Source organism: Ylistrum balloti, unplaced genomic scaffold (genome assembly GCF_031769215.1).
Source record: "Ylistrum balloti isolate Yb309-2 unplaced genomic scaffold, AGI_CSIRO_Ybal_v1 Utg370662, whole genome shotgun sequence".
NCBI classification, from domain to species: Eukaryota; Metazoa; Mollusca; class Bivalvia; order Pectinida; family Pectinidae; genus Ylistrum; species Ylistrum balloti.
The window spans coordinates 798,509-824,490 of NW_026782401.1; the positions used below are offsets into that span (position 1 = coordinate 798,509).

General features: G+C 32.7%; 1 protein-coding gene across 1 annotated transcript; it reads left to right on the plus strand.

Annotated features, from left to right (window-relative positions):
• The first annotated feature begins 765 nt into the window (after nt 1-765).
• Nucleotides 766-24,024, plus strand: LOC132557360 (homeobox protein Hox-A6-like). The gene is made up of 2 exons (XM_060221850.1): nt 766-1,255; nt 23,729-24,024. The coding sequence occupies exons 1-2, from the start codon at nt 766-768 to the stop codon at nt 24,022-24,024; spliced, it is 786 nt and encodes a 261-aa protein (XP_060077833.1).
• The last annotated feature ends 1,958 nt before the right edge of the window (nt 24,025-25,982 follow it).

Genomic DNA, 25,982 nt, shown 5'->3' on the forward strand with positions numbered 1-25,982 from the left:
TGTGAAGTTTCCACATATAATTTATTCTTCAAAACACTGCATCTGTGAAGTATTTGGGAGTGGTTAGATAAATGCTCCTTGGAGGAGAGAATATCTAGGGTCAGTAAGCGTCTCTCACCTGCATCCTGATAGAGCTATAACCTAATAAACACTCTCTCTACTCCCTCAAACAATTAACGACAGCAACTCGTGGTTGGTTCGCACTGTAATGTATCAACGGAGCGTGCTTTATATACATACATCAATTAATCATTGCAAATTTAATTCCTGGCTCTTTGATTTAGCCTGTATCTACTAAACTTTCATATACAGATATGAACATGAGTTCATCGCTAAATAGAACAAAATTTGAGAAATAGCAAAATGATTTGATAGCTGTCAGTGTAAACCCTTTGATGTAAGCATTAGTCATTCAGAGCAAATTTGTTCAATAGGAGTATAACACTCGCCACTTACCTAAATGTTTACGTCCCGCACATGGAAAGATATCAGAAACGTACGCTGTTCGGTTTTGTTTATGTTAACGCCATATTTTAGAGTTTGTATATTTAGCCTTTTCAGTGTGTCTATGCAACGAGGAACTGCTTTTTGTGGCGGAGGCGAATCAGCCTCGCGCGGTGAAATTTTGGGGTCACGAGAGGTCAAGAACGATGTGATTTGATTGGCGGACTAGGAAATGTGTTAGTTTATCTGTTGTAAGGGTTGCAGTGTTTAGGTGCTATAGTCAAGGATTTTCAGGAACTAAAATAATTTTCGCTTCCATAGATGGTTTCGTCCTGTGAAAATATCGCTGACAAGTACCCTCAATCACAGAAACTGGGGATGAGTTCGTATTTACCTATGCGGCCCACTGCTTCAACGAGACCAGGCGATGACATCCATTCGGCATCAACAGACAATTCAACATATATGGATCATTTTCTAAATATTCCTGAAATATGTCCCTCATCAACAGACTATCGGTCTCCCCGATATTATATGGGGTCCTATCAAGCAGAAGCATGTCGCATGGAGGCACTTCAACAACACCGAAGTCACGACCTAAGGATGGGTTTACAGGGGGGTCGATCATCATTCTACCCGAATATGAGTGTTCCCAGTAATTTACGCTTCAGAGACAATTGCACTGATGGATTAACAACGAACGGTACAAACAACAAAGCTGAACCCTTAAGTCCCTGTTCTACTGGTACCCCAGCCACCGGGAACGAAGGAGAAACACCACCATCATTCTACCCGTGGATGTCTATAGTAGGTTAGTAAAAATATTTAGACACCTATATTTCTTTTATTGTTAACGCACCACTTGTTCACATGATCAACTCGGATTGAAGGTAAGTGTGAAAAAATATCATTAATGGTGAGTAGCAATAGTGTCAGTGATATAGCACACTGGAAGTGACAATCACTAAGCGTGTTAATTCCATAATCATATTTAGCTGTAACAGAGTAAGGCGTCGACAACTGTTCTATTGACCTAGTCATTGAAGTTTTATGATTTATTTACATTCTGCCACTTTGTTACTCAAGTTATGCAAATTTGATTTTTAGTTTTATCATAACAATTCTACTCTGAAATTACTGTTAATATCTGCATTGTAGATATATTGTTGGATGATGAATGAGAAAGTTCGCTCCTTTATTTCATGCATTTATAATCATGATTTAAATAGGGGGAAACACCATTTACTTTCTTGTGACACACTGCAACACTACAGCATTAAACGTGTTCTTGCTAAAATTACATTGACTGATTATAGCCAGAAGGCTTGCTAGGTATGCGAGATGTTTTTATACAATCTCATTAACACGTAAAGTTTGACAGGAATGGATCCTTCCTGCGACATTTTAATAATATTACAGAAAAAACAGGGCTTCCCAAAATAGGTAAGGTTTCATATTTTGTGTTAAAATTACCATTAAAAGCCTTATAAGTTAGTTGAAATCCTGCATTTATTGTCACATCTTAAATGTTTTTATATCAAAAAGCTGTTACCGTGAAATGTTAACTCTCGCTTTAAGGGATGTTGTTCGTCAAGTAGTTTTAAAAGCCTACCAATTACCTGAATACTTGGTTTTATTCCCTTCCCCCTGCTGTAACACTATAAGTTATACTATAAAATGGTAATACGCCCATAAAATCCGGAAAGCATGGCGGTTTTATGGTTTAGTCTTGCCTTTTTATGCTGCAAGACAACTACATGAGAAGAGATGAGGGGAATGACTTGAGACAAGTGCAAATGAACATCCCATTTCGATTTAATATAGGAACAACTTTCAAAATTTGTCAACAATTCTACAAAATGGTCGTGAAAATTGTTGCATTGAAAAAGGAAAATAGAGAAATATCCATGTGCATTTTTTTCTTTACAAAAAAATTATTTGATTATTGATATCACTTAAATAGTGAATATATCAATTGAAGAAATAATTATTTTACAATGAGAAAATGGGTTTATTTGAAATAATTGAAATCAACGCCAAACGTGATTAATTAGGTGATATTGCAAAATACGTGTCCCCTTGTCAATGTTTTGAGTGTACAATACCTGCACAAAACCAGTGAAGCACATCGTTATACAGAAAAACTTAACAACCCACATACTGATGTCGAGCACATTTCCACTTTGATGCATTGCTAATCTCTGTCTGTGTCAGGCGATTTGTACGTGAATGAAATGTCTGTCCTCGATTAGTGAATTGTAATACAAAAGAAGACCCAGTGACGGGGTATCCACGTTTGTATGTTATTCAACTAAACAGGATACTTGTTCTTTAATATTTATAGATAACAATGCAACCTGATTTCCCTGACAATATTTGTTCAAAGAAGACAAAGATATTAACAATTTCTTTTATCCTTTGTTAAAATTTTACATAAATAGGCGGAACATCTAAATTGTTTACTTTGAATGATATCGGAACTGATGTTTGTATTTAGACATAGTAAGTTCATATAAGTAATCGTTAATTGGTTATTTCATATCACATCTCGTGATAGACCATTGACATTTATCAACAATTATGTTAAGTTCGTTGCTTACATTATTGAAGGAATTTGTTTGATTCAGTTAGGAGTGGAAATGTAATGACATAATTTAAATGAAATCGCATTATTTATATACATGTTGCATAAATTGTGTGAATAAATTTTACCTGAACATTATTCAAACCATATCCTATCAGTAGACATTTAAAGACAAACACATTGATATGAACATCACAATGCAAGAGTACTCTCCCCTGTGATACTTTTTATATTCTGGACAAAGTTATGTAATTTTATTAATAAAATAAACAAACATAAAAAATCCGAATTCACTTGATGCTTTATTGCCCCTAACATTTTAATTTATCAGCTTGTTAACAAATAAAACAGAACAAATTAAGAATCAAACTAAATGTTCATAGTACATGGAAAGAGACGTCTTTTTAAAGCAGAAACTAATTGTTTGTTGATTACAACCGTTGTAAACAATATTACATAAAATAGAATTAAATTGAAATAAACATAAACATGGATCCGAATTATTACGATATCAAGTATACATATTATTCTTATCTAAACATTAGGATTTCTGTTATCAGATGACCATCCATTATTATTTTGTTTTAGATATATATTATTAATTAAGGCAATCAGAACAAAGCCAGGTTTAGATATGTGAAGGTCTAGACAATTGACAATTTTATATGCATGTATATCAAACATTTTTAATGCTAAACATTGTCATCCCTTCATGATATAAATAGAATACGGCAGCTAGATATTATTCGTTTCGGCTTGTACCAGTATAATGCATCTGTTCATTTTTGGTGATTTTAACACATCCTATACTTCCATGAATTGGAACGACCCATATTTCGTGTTCCATTTTGGTATCCATATTAATCAGTATTCATAAGACGTAGAATATAACAAGAATAATAAAATTGATATTATTTAAAAATGACCATTGACAAGTTTGTATATTTCAACTACAAGCAATAAAGCATAAAATAAAATTATTAACTAATTGATAAGTAATAGTTAAACAATACAATACATAAAAATATGTTACTTGCTAAATCTGTTTATTAAGTTGATCGTTTTAAATATTATGAAAATTTCTACATTGAAATAATGCTTATCAAATTGGACAATGATGCAAGTAATCCATTGAGATGTGGGAAATATCAATAATTTTCATCACTAATGCAATCACTACCCCCGGAAAGATTTTCCATGTACTTCATACTATGTTAATGAGCTGCCTGTTTTAAAATACTAATGGATATAGGTAAGTGGGATATATTGTCGCTAAATTACTCTTGTCATACTGTATGCCTATAGCGCAGTTGCCCTTAAAATGTATTAATTTTAAAGCATGCAAGAAATGAAAACATTCCATTCTTACATCATTCAATGTAAAAGCAAGAGGGATCATTGTATTTATTGAAGTATAAACGTTTGGAAATGAAAGTTTTTTTTTCGTTTTTGATAAGGTACAAAAGAGTATACGAAACACTAAATTTGATAGCTCTCATTGAATATTAGGCAGCAGACAAACTGCTTAGAATTAAATTAAAACATAATAGATTCCTGTGTAATCATCAGCTTTTTCCAATAATGTATGAAATATCAAACAATTGCTTGTATCCCCTGAAGCTACCTTACAATTCAAACAAATCACAATGACTAACAACACATAAACATTTGGAAACAAAATGATTGTAACCTAATTGTATATTATTTTTCTATTTGCTATCTGTTTTTTCTTTTCTTTCACATGTTCGGCTTTAAAAACTTATCTCTAAAAATCAATACCAACTATTTATAGCCAGTAACAATAATTTAAAGAAATGTACGTAATAATTATATATCAATTCGGCATGGTAAGTAGAAAACTGTACTGTGAAAGGTTGTATGTTTTAGGTGTTGCATACATTAGCATAACTGGGCAAACTTTATACATTAGCAAATGAAATGATATAGTCTTCATACATTTTGTATAACGTGTATATTCCAACTAAATGTTCTAGTTCTTCGAAAGACCTCAAGCATTAAAATAATATTGCATTTTAGAATATACCATATGTTTTCAAAAACTAATTCCTCTGATTTTGAATTTCTGAAATATACCAACCACATTCATGATATTCATGTTAGGAGTTGTATTTTTTAACTAAGAAATATGCCTAAGTACATAGGAATGATAGTAGCTGGTTATGAAATAAGGATAATGAACTGTTCAATATGAAAATCTAGTTCATATTCAAATGAATGTATACTATAGTACGTATCAGGAACTATAACATACATTTAATTGTATCATTATTATTGATTTCCGCGTAAAAAAATGATATAACGATACATCCATTAACATAAATCATCGATACACTTTATGGTGTTGATTTAATTAAGAATGTCGACTTCATCTATCTCGTACATTGGAGATATCACATGATGTTAATCCTGGCAGGGTGAGTAACGCATTCTATATGGCATCGAGAAGCACGGGAAATCAATACAGGTCCTCATTTGTGATATGATCAATTTATAGAGAATTTTACGTCCAATATTATTGATATTTTACATTCGTTGATATCTTAGGCATTGAAGCGTCATTATTCGTGCACAGACATGTTGGGATAGGATAGAAATTAATGAAAGGAACTTTCTATCAGTAGGTGAAAAGAAAAAAGAATTTTCAACATGAATTGCATATACATCTATTTTAAATGGAAGTGTCACTGGTTTTCAATAATATATTGGTCAATATTCGTTGCAGTAGTGGCAGGAAAGTAATAGGAATAGAAATAATTGTTGTTTTCCTATATATGTCGTGTTCAACGTATGAGAAAAAATAGAATGTATAAAGCACATCTAAAATTAAGTTTTGGTTCATGTTATTGAAGGGAGACAGCAACGTCATATAAAAGCTTCAATATCATGTTCTGAAAGATTTGTTATCAAGGTGGCCGATCCAACAATCAATTCGTAGCGGTCGTGTATTTCATTGATTTTTAAAGGTATTTATTACCTTTTGATAACGTAATAAAATGCATCTTTATCCCTGGAATCTAGGTCGTTACAGAAACATACCTAGCAACATAATTCGCTGCTAAAGTATTTTGTTTTGTCCAACAGTCATTGAGTGATTGAAGTAAATACTTAAACACACATAACGGTAGATAACTTAAAATATTGAGTGCAGAAATGAAACATTGGCAGCACATGCGGGGGAATATGTATAAGATAACTTTCAATAATACTCATTTGGAGCACATAAATAAAACATCAAAGGAAAGAAACAGGTTTTTCTATATAGCCTTTAAGCTTTTGTGACATTGTCAACTATAATAAAAGTATCGCACTAACGGACAGAGTCAAGGCTTACATTATTTCCCTATTCATTCGCAGTGTGTAAATCGTATAGATTGTCCAGTAAAGGGTTGTCGAAATTTTAACCTGTTGTAACTACAATTTAGGCTTACCTGTGTCGTCTGTGTCTAATGAGTTGTTGGTACTAATTGGTTCAAGTACGTATCAGGTCGAGCCATCGCCCGTAAACAAGTCGAGTCGATAATGCCGGGTGATCAGACCTGTGTGTCGTGTGATACGACCCCCTCTTTAGTAGGTGATGTAGCGTAATTATTGTATTATTCTACAATCTGTTTGATGTATTGTAGTGTACACTAGGTCATGCTCATGTCCGAATATATACATAAAAACATGCGGTAGATCTCGTGTAACCCGACAAGCTCATCAAATACAATCTTAAATCATCGCTAGGCACTTACCAATTTATTTAATAAATATTTTGAAATCCTAGACGGATAAATGGGAGAAAATTACGTGTCTTCAAAAAGGTCAAAATGACAGACGTTGATCAATTAGAGACAAAGCCGATAATATTGAATAATGACGTGTATTTGAGTTAACGCTGTTAGGTAGTATCTAGTTTGCTTCTTTATCTTATTTTATGTCACAAGCAAATATCATTGCGCTTAATAAATGTGTCGATACTTACACTACAGTCATTTGTATGCAAAAGGATATAGTTGAATTTGGGAATCGTTTACAGAGACATCTGAAATTTGATTTCTGGTGTATTTGAAAATATCAAACCATACCGATGTAGCAAGATAATCAAATCATCTAACAATAAATTGTGAGAGTTTTCGTGTTGATTTAAGGATAAACAAAACACAAAGCAAAACTTTTGAAATCAGTCGCTAACATTATAACGCCACAACGGGGTTTAAAAATAGGACTGTAACATCAAAACAAAACATAGCATTGTAATGTGTGTTGTAGAAATAGTTACAAATGAATTATGTTAAAATTGCATTTAAATTTTCCGTATTTCTTGCGTTAAAACAGCTTGATCAACGATAACGCTTAGCGAGATGATGACGTCAAGTTGATACATTACGTCATATGTTATATTAACCAATTAAACTGTCTGTGTGTCAGTATGAATATAAATAAAAGAAATTAGTTTATGTATAAATTACAAATGGTTCAATGAGTGCATAACTACTAGGCTTTTGCTTTTTGCGTAATAAAATTTCTGGAAAATCTTCAATCTGTCATGTTATCACTTAATGTGCTAAGGAAATTTAAAGACTTCAAATTTGAATATGTAAGCATACATCACTGACATAACATCATCCATTTAAATTAAATTATGAAGGCTTGGTAATTATGTTTTAATGTCCTGAAATTATGGGATATTTACTATACATGTGTCATAAAATCTGCAAACATAAATCTTCTCATGTGAACTCTGTTTCGTTGACAGAAAATGCTATATATGTAAATATATATCTATATTTATAATTAGTTACTAGTGATGTTCCAATATGGAGATATTCCTTACCACCTCATTCACTGCATATCTCTTTAACTAAATGAAATATATACAAATATATATCATAAAGCATATTCATATATAATCTGACACTAAAGTGGGCACATGTCAAGTGTAGATGGTAATATCACTTTAAACATCCATTTTTATATCCAACTATTCTGCCACACAAATATCTGATTACGGAATGATGTGGACTTTTTCATTTGCATATGTTGTCTTTAATAGGTGAAGTGGGGATTAGCATTGAAATTTTTGGAAAACTTCGCACTGAAAAATTAAGATGAACTCAAAATGAAATAATGTTTATACTCGGTGATTGTTGAAAAAACTGATGCTCCGATTTTGATACACCACTTTTATGAATTATATAATAATATCTCTTCGTTTTGATGGAAACATCTTTTTTTATATGTGCAATATACTTAGATTTAACTCTTATTTTGTTTCCTTTGATAAGTGTTCTGAACGCATCACGATACATTATCTGCCGTTGTTTAAACACAAATTAGATATTGCTTGTGTCGTTAAATACAAGAAACTTTCTCAAAGGAGTTTTCTCATTACATTTCTGATTGACATCCGTTCTGGAAAAACACACTAATGAAGATTTCTGAGATCGTCTCAAAGTGAAACTGCCTTCAGAACGGTATAATCTATGCATTTTTAATGTATTTGTGTGTCAGTATCATTTCAAAATATTGCCTTTTTGAATACGATAGTAATGCAGTGTTCAAAGCTGATGATACACCTCAAAATACCACTTAAAATAAGAATATGATGTATTCCACATTCTTTTGATAGAAATTTACCATTTTACCTAGCATAAGTGTCTTTTGGCAAACAACACGATTTACTAATACTTTGTTTAATTCTTTCTTCGTTCATATTTAAATGTTATTATCAATCACAAGCTATCTCAATTAATTTCTTCGTGCAGTCAATTAAGCATCGATGATTATTTAAAATACACCCACATCTTCTAACAAATTATTCTGCATTAGACAATGAAACACTTAGTACCGTTATAAAACAGTATCTGTGCACATACAAAACGTATCCACACAAATAGAATGTTATGGACAAACAAATTGTATCGTTGCATATAATTTTTGAGGAATAAAGTAAACATGATGATTGCTACATGAAAATACTCAAAACGTTACAAAGATATTTACATAAAGCCTCTTAGCTTGTGATAGCGTTATTGCAGGGAATAAGATATAAATTAATATCTTATGATACGTGGAAAGATGATTAATCAACACATATGTGTATCATTACATGAATTTAGTTAACCTCTGTCATTGTAAGACTGTGTAGAGTTACGTCCCCTGATTCCTAGCGACAAGTTATCGCGTTTCCCTTAATGAAATAAATGTTCATCATAAGGTACATCTTGGGAGAGCTTTTCCTTCGTCTCGACCACCTCCGATACTGGACTTCCCTCAATGGTAATAAATTAATAATATTCCTATAACAGTCTACTGCCAGACATCGTATACAATTAATGGTTTTCTCGGCTGTTTGGAGAAGATATATCATAATAAATAATATTCATTCCACTCCTCTAATAACATTGTAACACAACACACAAATTACATCGTTTTCTTCTCTGCATTTCTGAGATTTATTGTCGAGGAAGGTGACAAACCGTTTACACGAGATTCCTAGACACTCTGAGATGATGTTCTTTATCACGTGATTTGTTGTAGAGCTCGATACATGCGATGTTCGCGCCTTTTTCGTGCCAAGGTCATTGCTATGACACATAGTACACTGCTTTCGACTACATGTACGTGAACTGTACGTTCTACTAAATGATCATACACCCTGTATGTAAAAGGCTGGCCAATGTGCTAATAATCGTTTATTAAAAATGCTTGTAATATGACACATAGTAAAGTTATGTATTTTATAACCTATGAAAATAGTATACCATTCAGATGCAGTGCATAATACCCCCATTTATATTTATTTCACAGGGAATTCTGCATATAGTGCAGCCCTTGTCTCAGTATACAGATACAATATCACAACTCATAAAATATGAACCTGTATTCACAATCTCCTCTATCAACAGCAGTTCAGTAACTGTATATATAAATGTATATATATATAGATAACACGAGACCTTTCCCATAAAATCTTGATACTAGCTTTAACTTCTATCGGGTAGTTTCATTTTTTAGTTTAACACGAAGATTTGAACAAAAAAATCTCTTTAAAGTGCAGGATTTACGACATCTTCTTTTAAAATGTAACGTGATGTTAAATTTCTCGTCCAAAAATAAGGATTGTTCACTCAACGCAAAATGTAGCTTTTTTCAATATCAGTATCATAACATGTTACTGTTCCTTTGAACAGTGATATAAAACAATAATAGTAGTTTGTTAGGTTTGAAAATAAATATAAATGTATATAAATATAAATGAGTGTAGACGGGAATTCATCAATTTAAATTCCAAGTGAATAAATAAGTCAATATTAATCAGTTTTTAAATCTTGGATAATTCGATTTCCCCCTAGAATTGTAAACACAATAACACAATGAAAGATGTCACATAAGATTGCAACTACAGATATGAAACGTGATCAATAAATTTACTTAGTAAGAATATGATGTTATAAAAATGTCAAACTGGTGTAGATTATCTAGCCGTTATGGGATCCTGATATCCTAATATATTAAACAAAAGATATGCAAAATTGAAAATCAATAAAATTACTCAACTCATCATTTTAGTTCGTCTTATATTCGTCAGTGATGATACAAAGGACACAAATAGATATACCTTTCTGAGCTATTCCAATGCATTCCAATATACAAAAGCTTTGTTGTTATTTCCAATAGTCAGTGATGACATGGAAACCCTGGTTGAAACACTACGAGGATATTTATGAAAATAATACTTGGTGACAAATGCTTATGTATTTATAAGGTGATGCATAACCCAATAATTCAGCTCTTTACATGAATAAACAGTATCAGTAACATCCGATGCAATCCTTTATCTCAGGCGTAGAAAATACACTGGTATATGTGGTACACTACATTGAAAATTCTAAATGTGTGTTAACTTGTTTGATACATTTTTGGGAACATATCTAGTCTGATACCAATTGCCTGCACAAGCATATATATATATAGAGAGAGAGAGAGAAAGAGAGAGAGAGATTATATGCGGAAAGAAGCTGCTTAATTTTTTTTTACTTTGTAGTCATCAAGTCGGTGATATAGTGTTTTAACAGACGTTACTATAAGTCTGTGTTGTCTGTTGAGACTGTGTGTATTTCTGGTATAGCAGATGTACACAGTCATAACCATGACACACTGTAACAATGCCCTGAGGTGGACAAACTCCAACTCTGCACATTTTCACACATATGTGCATGTTTTTATACGCTGTATCACTGTTAAACCGTGGAAGGCCGTTAAAAAAATCTAAGGCAATTCGCTCTCCGCTTTTCACAAGTAAGAACTTTCAGCATGCGATCGTCAATGTATTGATCAAAATGCACTGACATTTTTTTTACGGTTGTTCTTCGTTTTGTTTCATATAGAAATAGGCAAAACACGTTAGGCAATATCTGTCCGCAAGTCATGAATTCTTTTGCATTCAATGTATATGTCATTTTAAATGTTACTGCAAAAAAAAAGTAAAAAAAAAAATCCTTTACACACTATGCTGATAATCAAATGTCAAAACAAATCTAGTACTTAATACAGCTGACATGAATCGCACAATGATATAGAATAGCATTACAAGCTTGTATTAACCATGTACAAGATGACCACTACTCCGTTTTCAACCTTACATACATGAAATATATCTAAGACACCTTTCCAGATTATTGGACATTTTCTGTTTATTTGTTTATCCCCAGCGACTGCGTATCTTGTTGTTGTTAGGGATTTGTTGGTTTTTTCGGATGAATACTGACAATATATACCACCTAAGTCATTGACAATCTGCATAATAGTAACAAGGATGGTAATGATGTTCTCTTGTGATCTATGTCCTGATCACATTTTGAAAGCGTGTCTGTTCTGGCTATTAGGCATCCCAGCTCCTTTCTGAAAAAATGCAAAATAAATACATGAGGATATTATCGTTACCACTAGATTCATTGCACTCCAGTACATCATACAGCTGTTTCGTTCTCCTGGGACTCTTCAATGAGGCTGGAGACTTACAGTGTCGTAACATAGGGGACAACCTTGGGAAATTATAATCAAAATATAGACAAAAGGTTCCACAAATCTAATAATTCTCAATCTTAGACGGTTTCATAATCATATCATTTACTTGTTATGCAAAGTCATGGTTATTTTCGAACTAAAATTTAGTTAAATTTAACAAACAAAATAATGAATCACAGGCTACGTAGATTTTAGTTCCATCATAAAAATAGAGTGATATGATCTTCATTTTCTGACGGAAATTAACATCAAGCATGATCATTGAAAGTATATTACATGGGTCTACATGCAAAATCATCTTAAATTGGAAATAGCTGATATATTTCACTTATAAAATCGATGTTAAGTGTTTTACAGCAGAAATATTATTTATGGTGTAAAGTTGTATTTGTATTGATCACCACTAAAGGCTAGTTGGCTATTTATTACAGATGGTATATCTTTGACCAGCGATCCAGTTAAAAGAAACCACGTACCTTGTATAGTTAATATCAAATACAAATGTGAACCTAGAGTCAGTATAATGAAATAAACAAAACTTATAAAGGTGAGAAAAAACATCTGAACACCTGTGTCTGACAAACATTAGCATATCAGCTGTGCTGATCTGACTGGCCACCTTGATGTTTCGAATCCGTAGCGCGTTTCACGTCACTGACCCCACGTGGTCAAGCGAGAGGGATATCTGTCAAGTAAAGCAAAGCCCCGCGGCCTAGTACAGGTGGCCACATATCACCGTTTATTACTGATAATTTTAATATAGACAACAAAGGTAGGTGTCCAACCACTATATATAAAATATATGGTTTCGTCCTTGCTTTACCCCTTCAGTGAACCAAATGACCTCTTGGCCACAAAAGTATGTATCCCTACTGTTATCTTATTAATATATCTTAAGACATTTTATCGAACCAAATTTAAGTTACATGTTCCTAAGGATTGTTGGCAGGAAGAATAATGCAATATTGCCGAATCGATATGCTATCACATATCGATGAATTTCATGTGCGAGTGATAACCGCCTCGTTTCTCTGTGGTCGGTAGCTGATTACATTAAAATTCTTTGATCGATTTAGATAGCATTTGGAAACAGTTTGCTAATATGGTATCTGTTATCAAGACACCATTTCTTTTCTTAAATGAAACGTTATATGTTTGCAGAACCATAAAAATTCTCGATAATCAAACAGGCGTTGTTCAAAGACTAGATTATCTTATATAAACTTATTGTCAGTTTGGTTAATTTATTTATTACACTATTGGGAAATTGCGCCATATAATGAATACTGATATTTTGGAGGTAAATAAACATTAACAAACCTTCATTTTGGCTACACAGCATGACGGAATGTCTTCTTTTTGGAGAGGGGAGTTCAAATTTATCATTTTCTCTAAGACATGAAGGCCAACATGGAACCACATAGAATTTTTCTCATTTCAAAGTTTCAGAAATATCAATTTATTGGTATTGTTGAATTTTTAATCGATCGAATTATATATATTTTGTAGGAAATTGGAAACGGAATATTTATATATATACGTATCGATTTGATACATAAGAGAAGCTTTTGTGAGTGACATAACACGACGGACATTATGTTAAAAACACACAAACACAAGTTCCAATAAATATATGTTTATCAATTGGTGTGAATACGTAGTAAATAATTTGAAAAAGTTTACTGATTAAGATTTTCTCTTCCTAAAACACAATTTTGAAGTATCTACATGGTAATGGTAACATTTTGTTTGAGAGAATCATTTGATTCAAACAAATGTTTAACGTATTAAATGATAAAAAGCATAATCATTTGTATATATGTTTTCCCTGGCGTTGTCTTTCGATCTGATATACATTACTGAGAGTAGATGCAGCTATTGACATTCCAATATATACATACTTATTCAAGTCATTGTTGAATTATGAACATACAGGCATTTTAGTCTATCTTCTTTTACATTTTGGTACATCTGGTCGGTTAAAACCAATAAGAATGGTTCCCAGTTCCCTTCGGGTTGTTTACTCCTGCGGATCCGAGCATCACAGAAGAATGCTATATTTCTACTTCGGTTGTATGATGAAGTTGCATTTAATATGCCTCATATATTAAAAAGCTAAATGTTATATTAATGACAGTCATAAATATAATGATATGACAAAAAATGATTACGTCATTATGATTTTCTTGAAGGATGACCTTGAAACTTCGTTTAGATATCGGTAATTAGAATGTTTGTTTTGAGTATCTGAATTCCATTATGATTTTTCATGATATATATAAAAAGATATAATGTTTTGATATACCAAATCATAGGAGGTGGCCAAAATAAGTATTTTCAAGTAGACTGTACACGTAAAGGGTCATACTGTACCATTTTTCTTTGAAGTTATGTTGATTTCTTGACAACACAGGTGTGCTTTTGTCATTTTTTATTTGTTTTTTGCCACCTATTTATCATATATTGTAATTATTGCTGTCAACAAACCCCACCCACAGACTAGTCTTTGCCTAATGTGATTTACGGTCTTAGCCAATGTAATTCACAGGTAGGACAAATAAACCACGATGTAATTAAACAAATATGCAAGTAAAGCTAGACACGCATTTAAATGTCTGCATTTCATTAACTTTTAGTGTAAAATGAAGACAAAAACTTGGTCTATAACTCTCCTGTCTTTTAAATTACTAAACTTATAGAATCTTTCATTAACGCAATATGATAAATATTAAATATTGCGCTTATAATCAATTTAAAAGATTAATATATACATATGTGTATATAACATGCTTGTATAAAACTTCATGATTTTTTTCCTCAGTGTTTACTTATCTAAATGTTTACTGTTGTGCAATTTTTAATATGATGCACAAAACTTAATTTGCGAAGAATGATTTAAATAACATTATGTATGATCTTCTTTCCAATGATATTATCATTAAACTGACGATAATGTCTACATTTGTTGATCACAATATATTACACCAATAAGAATCCATACCAGTCAAGGGAGATACCCATATTTCCTTTGTATTTTGCCAGTTGTAATGTTTTGTGGATAATAGAGACGACCAAACTACAAAATGGCAACGTTCATCCCCGAAATGCAAAAATATAGACAGGGGTCCTCCAGTAACCCCACAAAAAAAAAAAAAAAAAATACGGATTGTATCTGTACAACAATGTATGATTCGTTGTCATCTAAGCGTTCTTGCAACTGTTAATATTGCATGCTGAACTTATTTCGACAAACTATGGATCCTCATCGGTATAAGTTTCAATGACGATGTTTCAGTATGACTGTTTGCAATCTTTAGAAAGTGACCAGCATTGTAAACCAATGTAATCCAAATATGCTGTGGTATGATTAATAATGGTTACAATGTTCTGTTACCAGTGTACAGCAATATGACTAGGCTGTTTGAAAACTCATAATCCGCCTTAAAATAAAACTAAAAAAACTCTACCCAATACAAAGTCAAAACATGGTCCTAAATATGTTATTTACAGACTAATGGAACTAATGGTAGAACGAACTTAAATACCAATAAATGAGAGACCAGTTGTCTCAGTCGTTCATTATTGGAATGTGGGAAGGATGAACTTTTCATATTTTCAAGATGGTGTATCGATTAACTAAATATAAATAAGCAATCCATTGCTGATTGATTAGAAAATAATGTGAAACGTTCTAGGTAATCCTGCTAAATGATGACATCATGGCTTATACTTCTTGTGGTAATGATACTTGCCATCTGTGTTTTAAAAAGCCTATTTGACAGTATCTTTCAGAGCTACGTGCGAAAAGTTACTTCAAATTTCGAACTCAGATAATGTTTATAAATTATTTTATGTATGCCATTTCCAATCTGAAGGACATAAATCATATCTTACATTTAAGGCTTTGGGGCAATAGTATGAAAATTAAAATGTTCCAATATGGCATTAGGCAATATACAAGTACAACATGGAGGTATGATTTAATACATAAAGTACAGTAAAGATTGTGTGTGGTGATCACCTGCAGAAAACTTCGATTTTTGGCTGCTTAGGAGATTTAGCTATATAATCTATATCCATATCATGAACAAAACGCAGGTTGTATTGTTACAGATAAGTTAAAAAGCGACTGTGTGTATATATATATATATATATGCTGAATCACTGGCACTTTTGAAAACGTTATACTATTAGCAATGATTCGAACGTGCTAGCTACTTAACGAAAAAAAATCAAAAACAGGTTTAAGTCGTACAATTAAGCAATATAGCTCACAGAAAGTTGTAAAATGATGATGTGTCCAATTAAATATATAAAGATATATGTGTATTTTTTATTTATTAGCATCACGTTGTAATTGTATGATAGCATTATGTCCTTTAAAAAACGATGTACGTCCACACATCATTAGTTTCCTTACTCGGTAGGCATGCATGTTTGCATATTTACATGGTCCTGCTATATCGGTTGCGTGAGTGTGTTTCGTGACTGAATATATAACTTTTATGTAACGACAGTGGTGTTAAAAGCATAAGTGTTAGGTTGTAAAATTTCAATGTTGGTCCAGCAAACATCAGCATAAATGGCTTGAAGATTAGACAATATCGTTAATAAAATTTCAATAGGTGATTGCACTCCTAATATATCTCTTCATGCATCACCCCTTGTGACCCAAGCAGTGTTGCTAAACTGTAACAACTATATAAAGTATACCAACATGAAATGTATCGCACGCTACTTCGTGTCTTAACACAAAACATCTTGTTTTAATATCCACGCGTTTGATGGCATGTCTTAAAAATGGTAAAAGGCGAGTTTTCTGTATCTCTTGATAATACGAGACTTTTATAGTCGGTTTGGGTATGCACCTCTCGGGAAGTTGGAGAAAGGCAAAAATATGTTTAGCGAAAATCGAATTTCTTTATCATTCGTGCAATGGAGTTTTTTTTTATTTCTGATATAAAAGATGGCTTCAACTGTCATGATATTTTATTGTTTATCTGTCAAATTACAGATATGTTTGATTTCTTCTTCAGTGGAATGTGAACGGGTATTTCAAGTCATAGATAAAGTTTGTGTTGATATGCATCTAACACAACAAGAGGCATGCACGTCGCTCCCGGTACTAGTCGTGATCACAAACACTTTTTAACATCGCCTTCATTCATAAATAAAAATTGAAATCAACACATAAAAAAATACTAGGTTTGCTCTTCATCTGAGAGTTAATCTGTCCACCATCATTTTTATAGGATTTTTATTTCTGTTATCGCAAAACGGAACCGACAACGAATTGGAGCACCAGGTCGTTTGAAGCATTCGGTAGATATGGTCATACGCTTCGAATAGCATGATTCCAGCTCATGTGCAAATTTACGTTGGAGTTCTAACCCATATCTCTGAATGTATATTTAGAAAGACTTTGCTTCATTTTGATAACAGTTAATACGGAAACAGAAATAACAGTCAAATCTGCTATGAATCTTAATTAAACAGGGAACACATATTAGTCATCCATCTCTGTTAACAAAATCTTAAGGTCATTATCAAAATAAAACAACCACATTGTAATTGAAACAGTGTGCTTCAGAGCCATAAATACGCGTTCTGTACCCAGACATCAAACGTGTATAGTTACACGAAAATTCATCATAGCATATCATGGCGGATGGGGGTACTAAACCCATAAATCATTGGCGTAGCCTAAACCATGCATGTTTACAAAACAGTGCATTTTCGTAGCAGTACGGTTTGACATTAGTATTTTCTATCGACTATCAGCGTTGTTTTGTTGGTTTTTTTTTTTTTTTTTTGTGATTTAGGAGAAATCTATCAATGTGAAAGAATACAGAGCAATTAGACATTTTAAATCTATATCCACGTCATCAAAACTTATGTTTATGTAAATGTTTTGCACAATAAAATGTTGCATCGCCCATTATATGTTGTCCAACCTTTCTCCAAATATGATTATCTTCGTTTTTAAAATCATCTAACACATTGATTGTATCTTTTGTACAAATATTATATCATGTAGTTTATTAGTTTCGTATCATCAAAATGAATCGATGACCTGTTTAATTGAAACCTATGTTAGATGATTATCATTTCCTAGAATTATCAGAAAGTAAATGATCGTTAATAAAATATACATGTGACTGCTAAAGAAGTAGAATCTGACCTTAACGACTGCACAAAAGACTTATCAGTGAATAACACGATTTTATTCAATTTTGGAGTGAACTACAAAAAACCAAACAATGAATGAAACTGCATGATGTATTTGTTTCGTCCACGAAGGACTCCTCAGGGACGCTACGAACCTAAATAGTGAAGCCTGTGAGGTTACAAGCGTGTAATATTGTAGAGTAACTTTCATGTACAAAATAAACTGTCTACGCCTATCGGAGAAATAATATAAGCATGTCCTTTTTATCTCCTTTAAGTCACAGTCAGCATTCACTTCTATATCATTTTACATTTATGGTATTAGTAGCATTTTCATCTCTCTGAAGGCAGTAAGGACAATCCGTCAACCCTGAGCATGTTATCATAAAAAATTAAAGGGTTTAACTCAGCATCGGGCAACTGTATTGATATTCCTTTCTTTTTCTGCAGAAGCTTATTTTTGTCATATCATAAAAGAGAAATGCGCAGGCAATTAAGAAATCATATAACTTGTTTCATTAAACTCCTACAACGTACCTCAAAACGTTAATTTCTTAAATGGAAATAGGGGAGGTAAAGTAGCCCTCGTACATAGGCCATACGTCAATTCATTCTCACCAGTTTTTCATGTAGAATGTTATACATATCGTGACCTTCCATCAGGTGCACACGAATTTCACCATCGGTAACCAAGCAGATTTGCAATAACAATCTTAAACAGCAACCATTTATTCGACTTATTGTATTTTTTCACATTTTCGAATGACGACTCTTTGGTTTTCAAGAAATGTTTATTTCAGCGTTGACATATGATTGAGGCGGTTAGCTTTTTTATTTCAAGGAAAATACCTCTAAAATATATTTCGATACTTGTAGACATATCGCGGTGTTTAATGAGTGTAAAGTGAAGCGCATGTAAACTCTAAGCATCATTGATCGCATTACATTCGTAACGGAAGTTCACAAAGTCGAGTAACGTCAATCTGTAAACTAGAACGTCCAATATCTCCTTTTAAATGACTTGTCTGGTCCTCGCTAAACAGAAGCAATCAAAGTAATGATTAAATTCAGACAAACCTATAATTTAAAAAAAACTGATTGGTTATATTTAATCACATTAGAAGCGTTAGACAATTATTACAGAAATCAAGTTTAAAATATGTAGACATAGTGAGGTCTTCAAGATTATTTCTTTCATATTTAGAATTGAATTTTGGTATCAAAACAAATTATTACTAATTGAACAAAAATATGATAAAATGAAAAGAAAACAAAAAAACAAAAGAAAAAGTCCTGTTACAGCGTAAATACGTGTACGTGAAATAAGTATCATAACACAACATGATAGAAGGCAACAGCAAAACCAACTAAGGTAAGTTGTTAGAAAGGAACACCTTCAAAGAGAACACTGTTTCCCCAATTATGTATTAGATAAATGTATGTAATAGGTTTACTGAACACGTTTACAAATGTATAACCAGTTCCTCTAGTTTAAAACAATAATATGACGTACAGTTGGCTGATAGTATGTATCCTATAGATATACATGTTAGCACTGATTACAATTATCATTATCTCAAGTAGCATACTTGTGAAAGAAATTATAATCAATCAAAGGCCAAGAAAAAAACTTTACTTCAACAGCAAAAAACTGACGCATATCCATTGATGAAATATACATGTTCAGCTCTATGCATATCATACACATGCATTTCTAAATGAAAGATACGTGTACATTGTTGATAACAAGAATAACTTGACTTGCCATATGCTAGGTAGAAGCTTATACGTGTACACGTAACAAACAACTATTCCGTTCTCATGCACTCACCTTTGCATACATGCATTCCACCTATTTTACAATCCAGACACTTCGGCCTAGCATCATTCATATCTCTTATATATTGCAATATTAGCATGTGTATGTTTTACTGTTCAATATATTCATAATAGTTAATGTCGTTTGAATCTATACATAATCAAATATACATTAATACATATCTAGACTCTTAAAAGCAAAATATTTAAATCTGCAGTATGCTTAAACTTCGAAGGAAAATATTTATCAATAATCGTTCCTCGCATACTCTGATTGGCATTTGACATGTGTATGATATAAACAAATCATTGCCGGAGTTAAATGTGTAAAGTCATCTTGAAGGAATTTCTCTTTCAACTTTAGCTTAATTTTGGTTCATGGTGCTGATGTTTCCTATCTTCTCGTATTATCTACTGCTGTATCTCTCGGTCTGAATGGGCTCTCTTTTACAAATCATGTCGAACTGGGACAGTAATGCAAACCGTATTTTCTACTGGTCTCATGAAATGAATAATGTCTTCCAATTTCTCAAAGTGCTAAAATGTTAGATTTGAAGGTGGTATGACCGCATTTTAAAATGACTAGAAGGGAAGGCTAGTAAACGCGGTAAATTATGATTTATTGAAAACTTAGAAGAGCCGGAGCAAATTTTTAACATTAAAAGAAACATTATCTAAATGGTGAAATAGCTATAGTGGTGTGGGTTGGGATTATTTATCGTACATAAAAAGCCATTTACCTCACGCAAAAAAAAATTCACGGCCAGATATTGGTTGTTTTTTTCTGAAGGGGGTTTCAGAGAGATAGAGCCCATTGTATATGACAAAGTCGCTGTTGATTTATTTGAATGAATTGGGCCCGCAAGCGTATGATGCTGTTCTAGTGTATATCACCCAGTGAAATTAACAATTGAAATGAAATATGGGTTGGTAAGCGATATTGTTATGGAGTTACTTACCACGTGTTTTCTGGTTTGTTTGTTAACCGTGCCGGTAACCGTAGGACCTCCCCTGTGCCAATGAACCTCGCCGGACGACCTGCTGATCCGTCCCTCACACCGTCTCACCGCCCAATTACATACAGAATAGATCTTCCAAAAATCCAGTGTATCGATCCTTATTTAGTGATACGTAACTTTGATCATGTGAATGATGTTTAATATATGAATTCATCATGGATGGCTCATTACATATCATATATTTAGAATTTATATGTAAACAATCAAACTATATAAAATATATATAACAACAACAACCCCCCCCCAAAAAAAAAAAGAAAAAAAGAAAAAAGAAACCTATAATATTTTTAATATTAATAAAAACGAACTAAAAAAGAAATCAACACAACATACCTTTGTGCCAGCAGATGATACAATACCATTTTATGAAACGTGAAAAGAGAAAGTCTACGTCCGGTTCATTTAATGGCAGTAAAGTAAATTTAAATATAACGGAAATATATATATATATACTTTATGCCATTTTAACTATTCAGACATACTGGATATGTTGTTACGCTGAGGTCTGATCAGTTAGGCTGTTGAATTATGTTTTAATAAACAAGAATAAACTAACAGTTCAAATCGAACAAAGGAAATGGTTGAGAGAGAGAGAGAGAGACGGGGGAGGGGTATAAAATAAAAACTAAAGCTGAAAATCGTGTAAAAAGGGAAATAAAACACTGTCTTTATATCAAAGGTATCAATACATCTGTGTTCAGGTGTCTGTGTTATTCTTGCTAACCCACACCACTTGTAGATATATAAAGTTACACGGAAATCTGTTAGAAGAACCCTCTTCTGACATACATAACTTCCAACTAATGTTATGAGAGTACATTGTATATGTTTTTTCTGGGAAGAACAGTATGCATGATAAACTATCATATTGAGAGAGTGTATTGTTCCGTACAGTATCGTATACGTTCATATCACATCGCCTCCACACCTGGGATCCAGACCCTACCGTATCTAACAACGAATCAAAGTTTTATTACCTATCAGTTTCAAGGTGTGTTACCAGCCGTCAGTCTTGTTAAGAGAGCTCGCTTTTTATTCGATGTTATAGCAAAGATATTGCATTATTTTATTGCTAGATAGCATCTTATCTACCGTAAATTTTAGAAACTTCGTCAATAAAACTAGCAAGCTTTGGTTGTCTGTTTACTATATCAGAATACTATAGCAACATGGTATGCTTGGAAATGACATGCCAGAGATGTGTTCAAATTAAATTCGGTTTGATGGAAGGCCCTCTATCAGTAACAACAAAACTGGAACATTATTTATCATAACGAAGTCATAAATTGTGCACCAAGTGACGATCGCAGAATTCACTCTGCCAGGAAATTCACTTATCTAAAAAACATGGCTCAAATGGATATATATTACACTTGGATAATTAATTACCAGTAACAGATAATATGTTGAGATATAATAAAATTAATTGATCAGCGACAAATATATTGAATTTTTTTTTTTTTTTTTTTTTTATCAAATTATACTGGCAAACTTTTTGAAAAAAAAAAAACTGTTATATTTTACTGTATAATTTGACACGTACATAATATCAATATTGCTATATTAAAATCCCTTAAAATTCAATTTTAAAAAGCTCAGTATTTATATGATATGATAAATTATAATTCCAAATCTGTTAGTCAATGTGTTTATGTTTGTGTTGATGACGTTATTATCTTGCAATGTAGTGTTATCCTCCATTGTCATAATGTGATTGCACACAGTCTGGTTTCCTGTATGTAAATGACCTACCGTGGGTGACATACGTGTACATTTCTACTTAAACATATCTGATGACCACTAGTAGATTGCCAACATGTAAATAAAGGATCTCAAACACAAAATGGAACTTAGACTGTGGAACACCATATCAGAATACTTACGTCACAGATCGAACCATATCAAGTTTCAGTTTATAGAAATGAGTTTTTCTTTATTTTCAGAAAAAAATACAACGTGACTTTGAATTCGGTTAGTGTAATCAGAACCACAAATTTGGGTTATTCAGTACCATGGGTATATCACTGAACATTTCTACTTTTAAACAATTCACGTTTCTGTTCATCGTTAGGAGCAGGTAAGGTGATACTCTCCGGATCCTTTAGAATGTATGCATTGAGTGGTTGTAATGGTTCTCCGATCTTAGACAAAAAGGTCATACTGTTATATTCTCAATAAAGGCAAGTGTGACTATTATTGAGTGAGATATGCGTAAGCTAAGAAATGTAAAACAAAACGACCATGCTTTTCTGGTATTTATTCGAATGAACGAAAACTTGTCGTGTTTAAAATGAGAAATAATTCTCAATGACTGGTTCCGGACCCTCCCCCACGTTGTTTTTTTTTTATATTTTGTCATTTGTTTTGGGGGTTTTGGGGGTTTTTTGTTATAATCTGTCTGAAGAATTTTTTATATTTTGGTGAGACGGGGACGGATCGATTTCAGAGTCATTTTACGGATTTCCTTTGAGGGTAGTTACGATCTGTGTTAAGTGTAGTCACCTGTAATTCTTACAAGCATTGCTATGTGTTTAGTCATTTTACAAATTTGTAACAAAGCTACGTGTGTTCAGATAACAGACTGAATTTTCCTAATCTTTCGATCCCATAATCATGAAAGATATGCAGTCACTGTTTTTATTTAATCATTTCTGTATTCCAGGGCCCAATTCAAATCAGCGACGGAGAGGACGTCAGACGTATACACGATTTCAGACTCTAGAATTGGAGAAAGAGTTCAAATTCAACCGTTACCTCACTCGTCGGAGACGAATTGAGCTTTCCCATATGCTGTGTCTAACTGAGCGACAGATAAAAATATGGTTTCAAAATAGGAGAATGAAAGAAAAGAAAGAACTACAAGCTATAAAGGAACTTAACGAACAGGGTAAAATAACAGACAAAGGAACAAGAACAGTTACGACCAGTCCCCCTTCCCCGACTGAGTCATCAAGCTGAAAGTCAGTTCGTGAAACGGAACCTACCTCCAAAGCAAAACGATTGTACGGAGCATAGCTCCCCCATATGCTTCTCCGACAAGAAACAAATGAGTGTTATCCCGCCCAACCAGTGGTTCGAGGGAAAAATAACAACTCGGAGAAAGCGCATGCGCTGTACTGCCATTGGGGTCAGAGTTGGATTTGACTCAATAGTGCCCTGTTCAAAACGAGAATTTTCAACAATAACGAGAAAACCATAGTAATTATTTGATAAGAGATGTTGAGTATATTTACATGAACAGAATAGCGAAGACATGACATATATCATAGTATGATGAGGATGTGAATGAACTAATGAGGTTAGTGTGAGATTTGGTTTGAACAGCTCGGATGAATTCTTGGCAATACAGAGAAAGAGCAACCCGAATGAAACATAATGCTCCCTACATCTATCAGAATGTAATTTTAGATGTGAATTGGAAATATATAATCAAAATTTGTAATTCCTTGTAAATAGGGCTTTCAGTGGCAAGCTAAATATTCTGTCAGGAAGTCTGGTTATCTAATCGTACCCTGACCAAACGAGAAACGGTCACCGATCAGTGATAGATTCATATTGCCAATTGGCATCATTTCCGGTGCATAAAGGTATCACGATCCTGTATTCTAGCTCATTAATCTCATATAAGTGGTACGAAAAGCCATGTAATGACCATTGTTATAAGTTGCATTATGAAACATTTAGCTAAATTCATACAATTCATATCATACAAGGGACAGATCTACAGCATAATTTGAAATCCACATTATATATTGTAGTCTTTGAATCCGTTCAGTTAATCGTATTATCTTTCTATTAGATAAATAATTATTTTAGACATTTTTTTCTGCTGTTTCTTGATGACCTCTCCAAAGCGTCCTCCCTATGACCTATTGCCATAACATATTATCTACCAAGGAGTGTTCGGTCTTAACAAGTTTTCGTCAAATTAATTTTGAAAAGAAATTATTATTATTGTTCTGACGAGGACTATCAGGGATGGCAGATATGTATTTTTCCTAAATACAATTTTATCTTAATGTCAAAACTTATTTCAATATGTTGCTTTTGTGTTGAGTATTAACAGTTATGTATCGATGGTGTCACTCATCCCTGTTTTCCCACAATTTCATCATATGTTGTTTCAGAATGATAACGAAATATTTGTTTCATATATGTTTTGTTTAGCCTCCGTGTCTATCGTTGATTTTAACATATAAAGTTGAAAGAGAAAATGTTGCTCTCTACAGAAAATTGAAACAAATGATGCCAACCTTTTTTGTCAAACATTAAACATATAAATGCCTTCCTGAAGGGAGAGTCACACTACCAACAATGTGCCGTCTAACCATTGCTGTTATCTGGCCAGTTCAGAAAGTTTTTTTTTTACTTAATTTGAACCTATTGTGATCATTTCAGAATGGTGTAAACACTGCCTAAACATGTGAATTTAACTGCCAAAAATCATCATTCAAGGTTAACATAATACCAGAAATTTTAAAACTCATCATTGTGTATGTCGTGACCATTATCAATATCAAGTTATATAATCCTAGAACATAGTGACTATATCGCTATAAACGGGAAAATAGTTATGACGATATTTCCAATTCTTTCCTCTCGTTGTCATTAACTTGACCTATTTACATATCAATAGCAACATCAACATACCAGGAAAGGTATTACTGCCTATACATGTTTACCTATCTTGAATATATTACATTTTCACTTCACCTGTTGACTTGAATGATTTTGTTAACTTTATTCATTAAATTTTCTGAATGTCGTATATCCTAAAGGGAGGTAAAATATCTTACTTAAAAGTATTTACGAAATATATCGAAATAGATATGAAAAGTAAATTACAAGAATGTCTTATCCTCCTAGAAACCAAAACAAACCTCACTATCCCTTTATTCAATAGAAAATCATTTTTG

Excerpts from the sequence above, each read along its gene's own strand:
- LOC132557360 (XM_060221850.1), top strand. The coding sequence starts at position 766 with ATGGTTTCGTCCTGTGAAAATATCGCTGACAAGTACCCTCAATCACAG. Across the intron at positions 1,256-23,728 it reads CCCGTGGATGTCTATAGTAG|GGCCCAATTCAAATCAGCGA; the intron begins GTTAGTAAAAAT and ends TCTGTATTCCAG.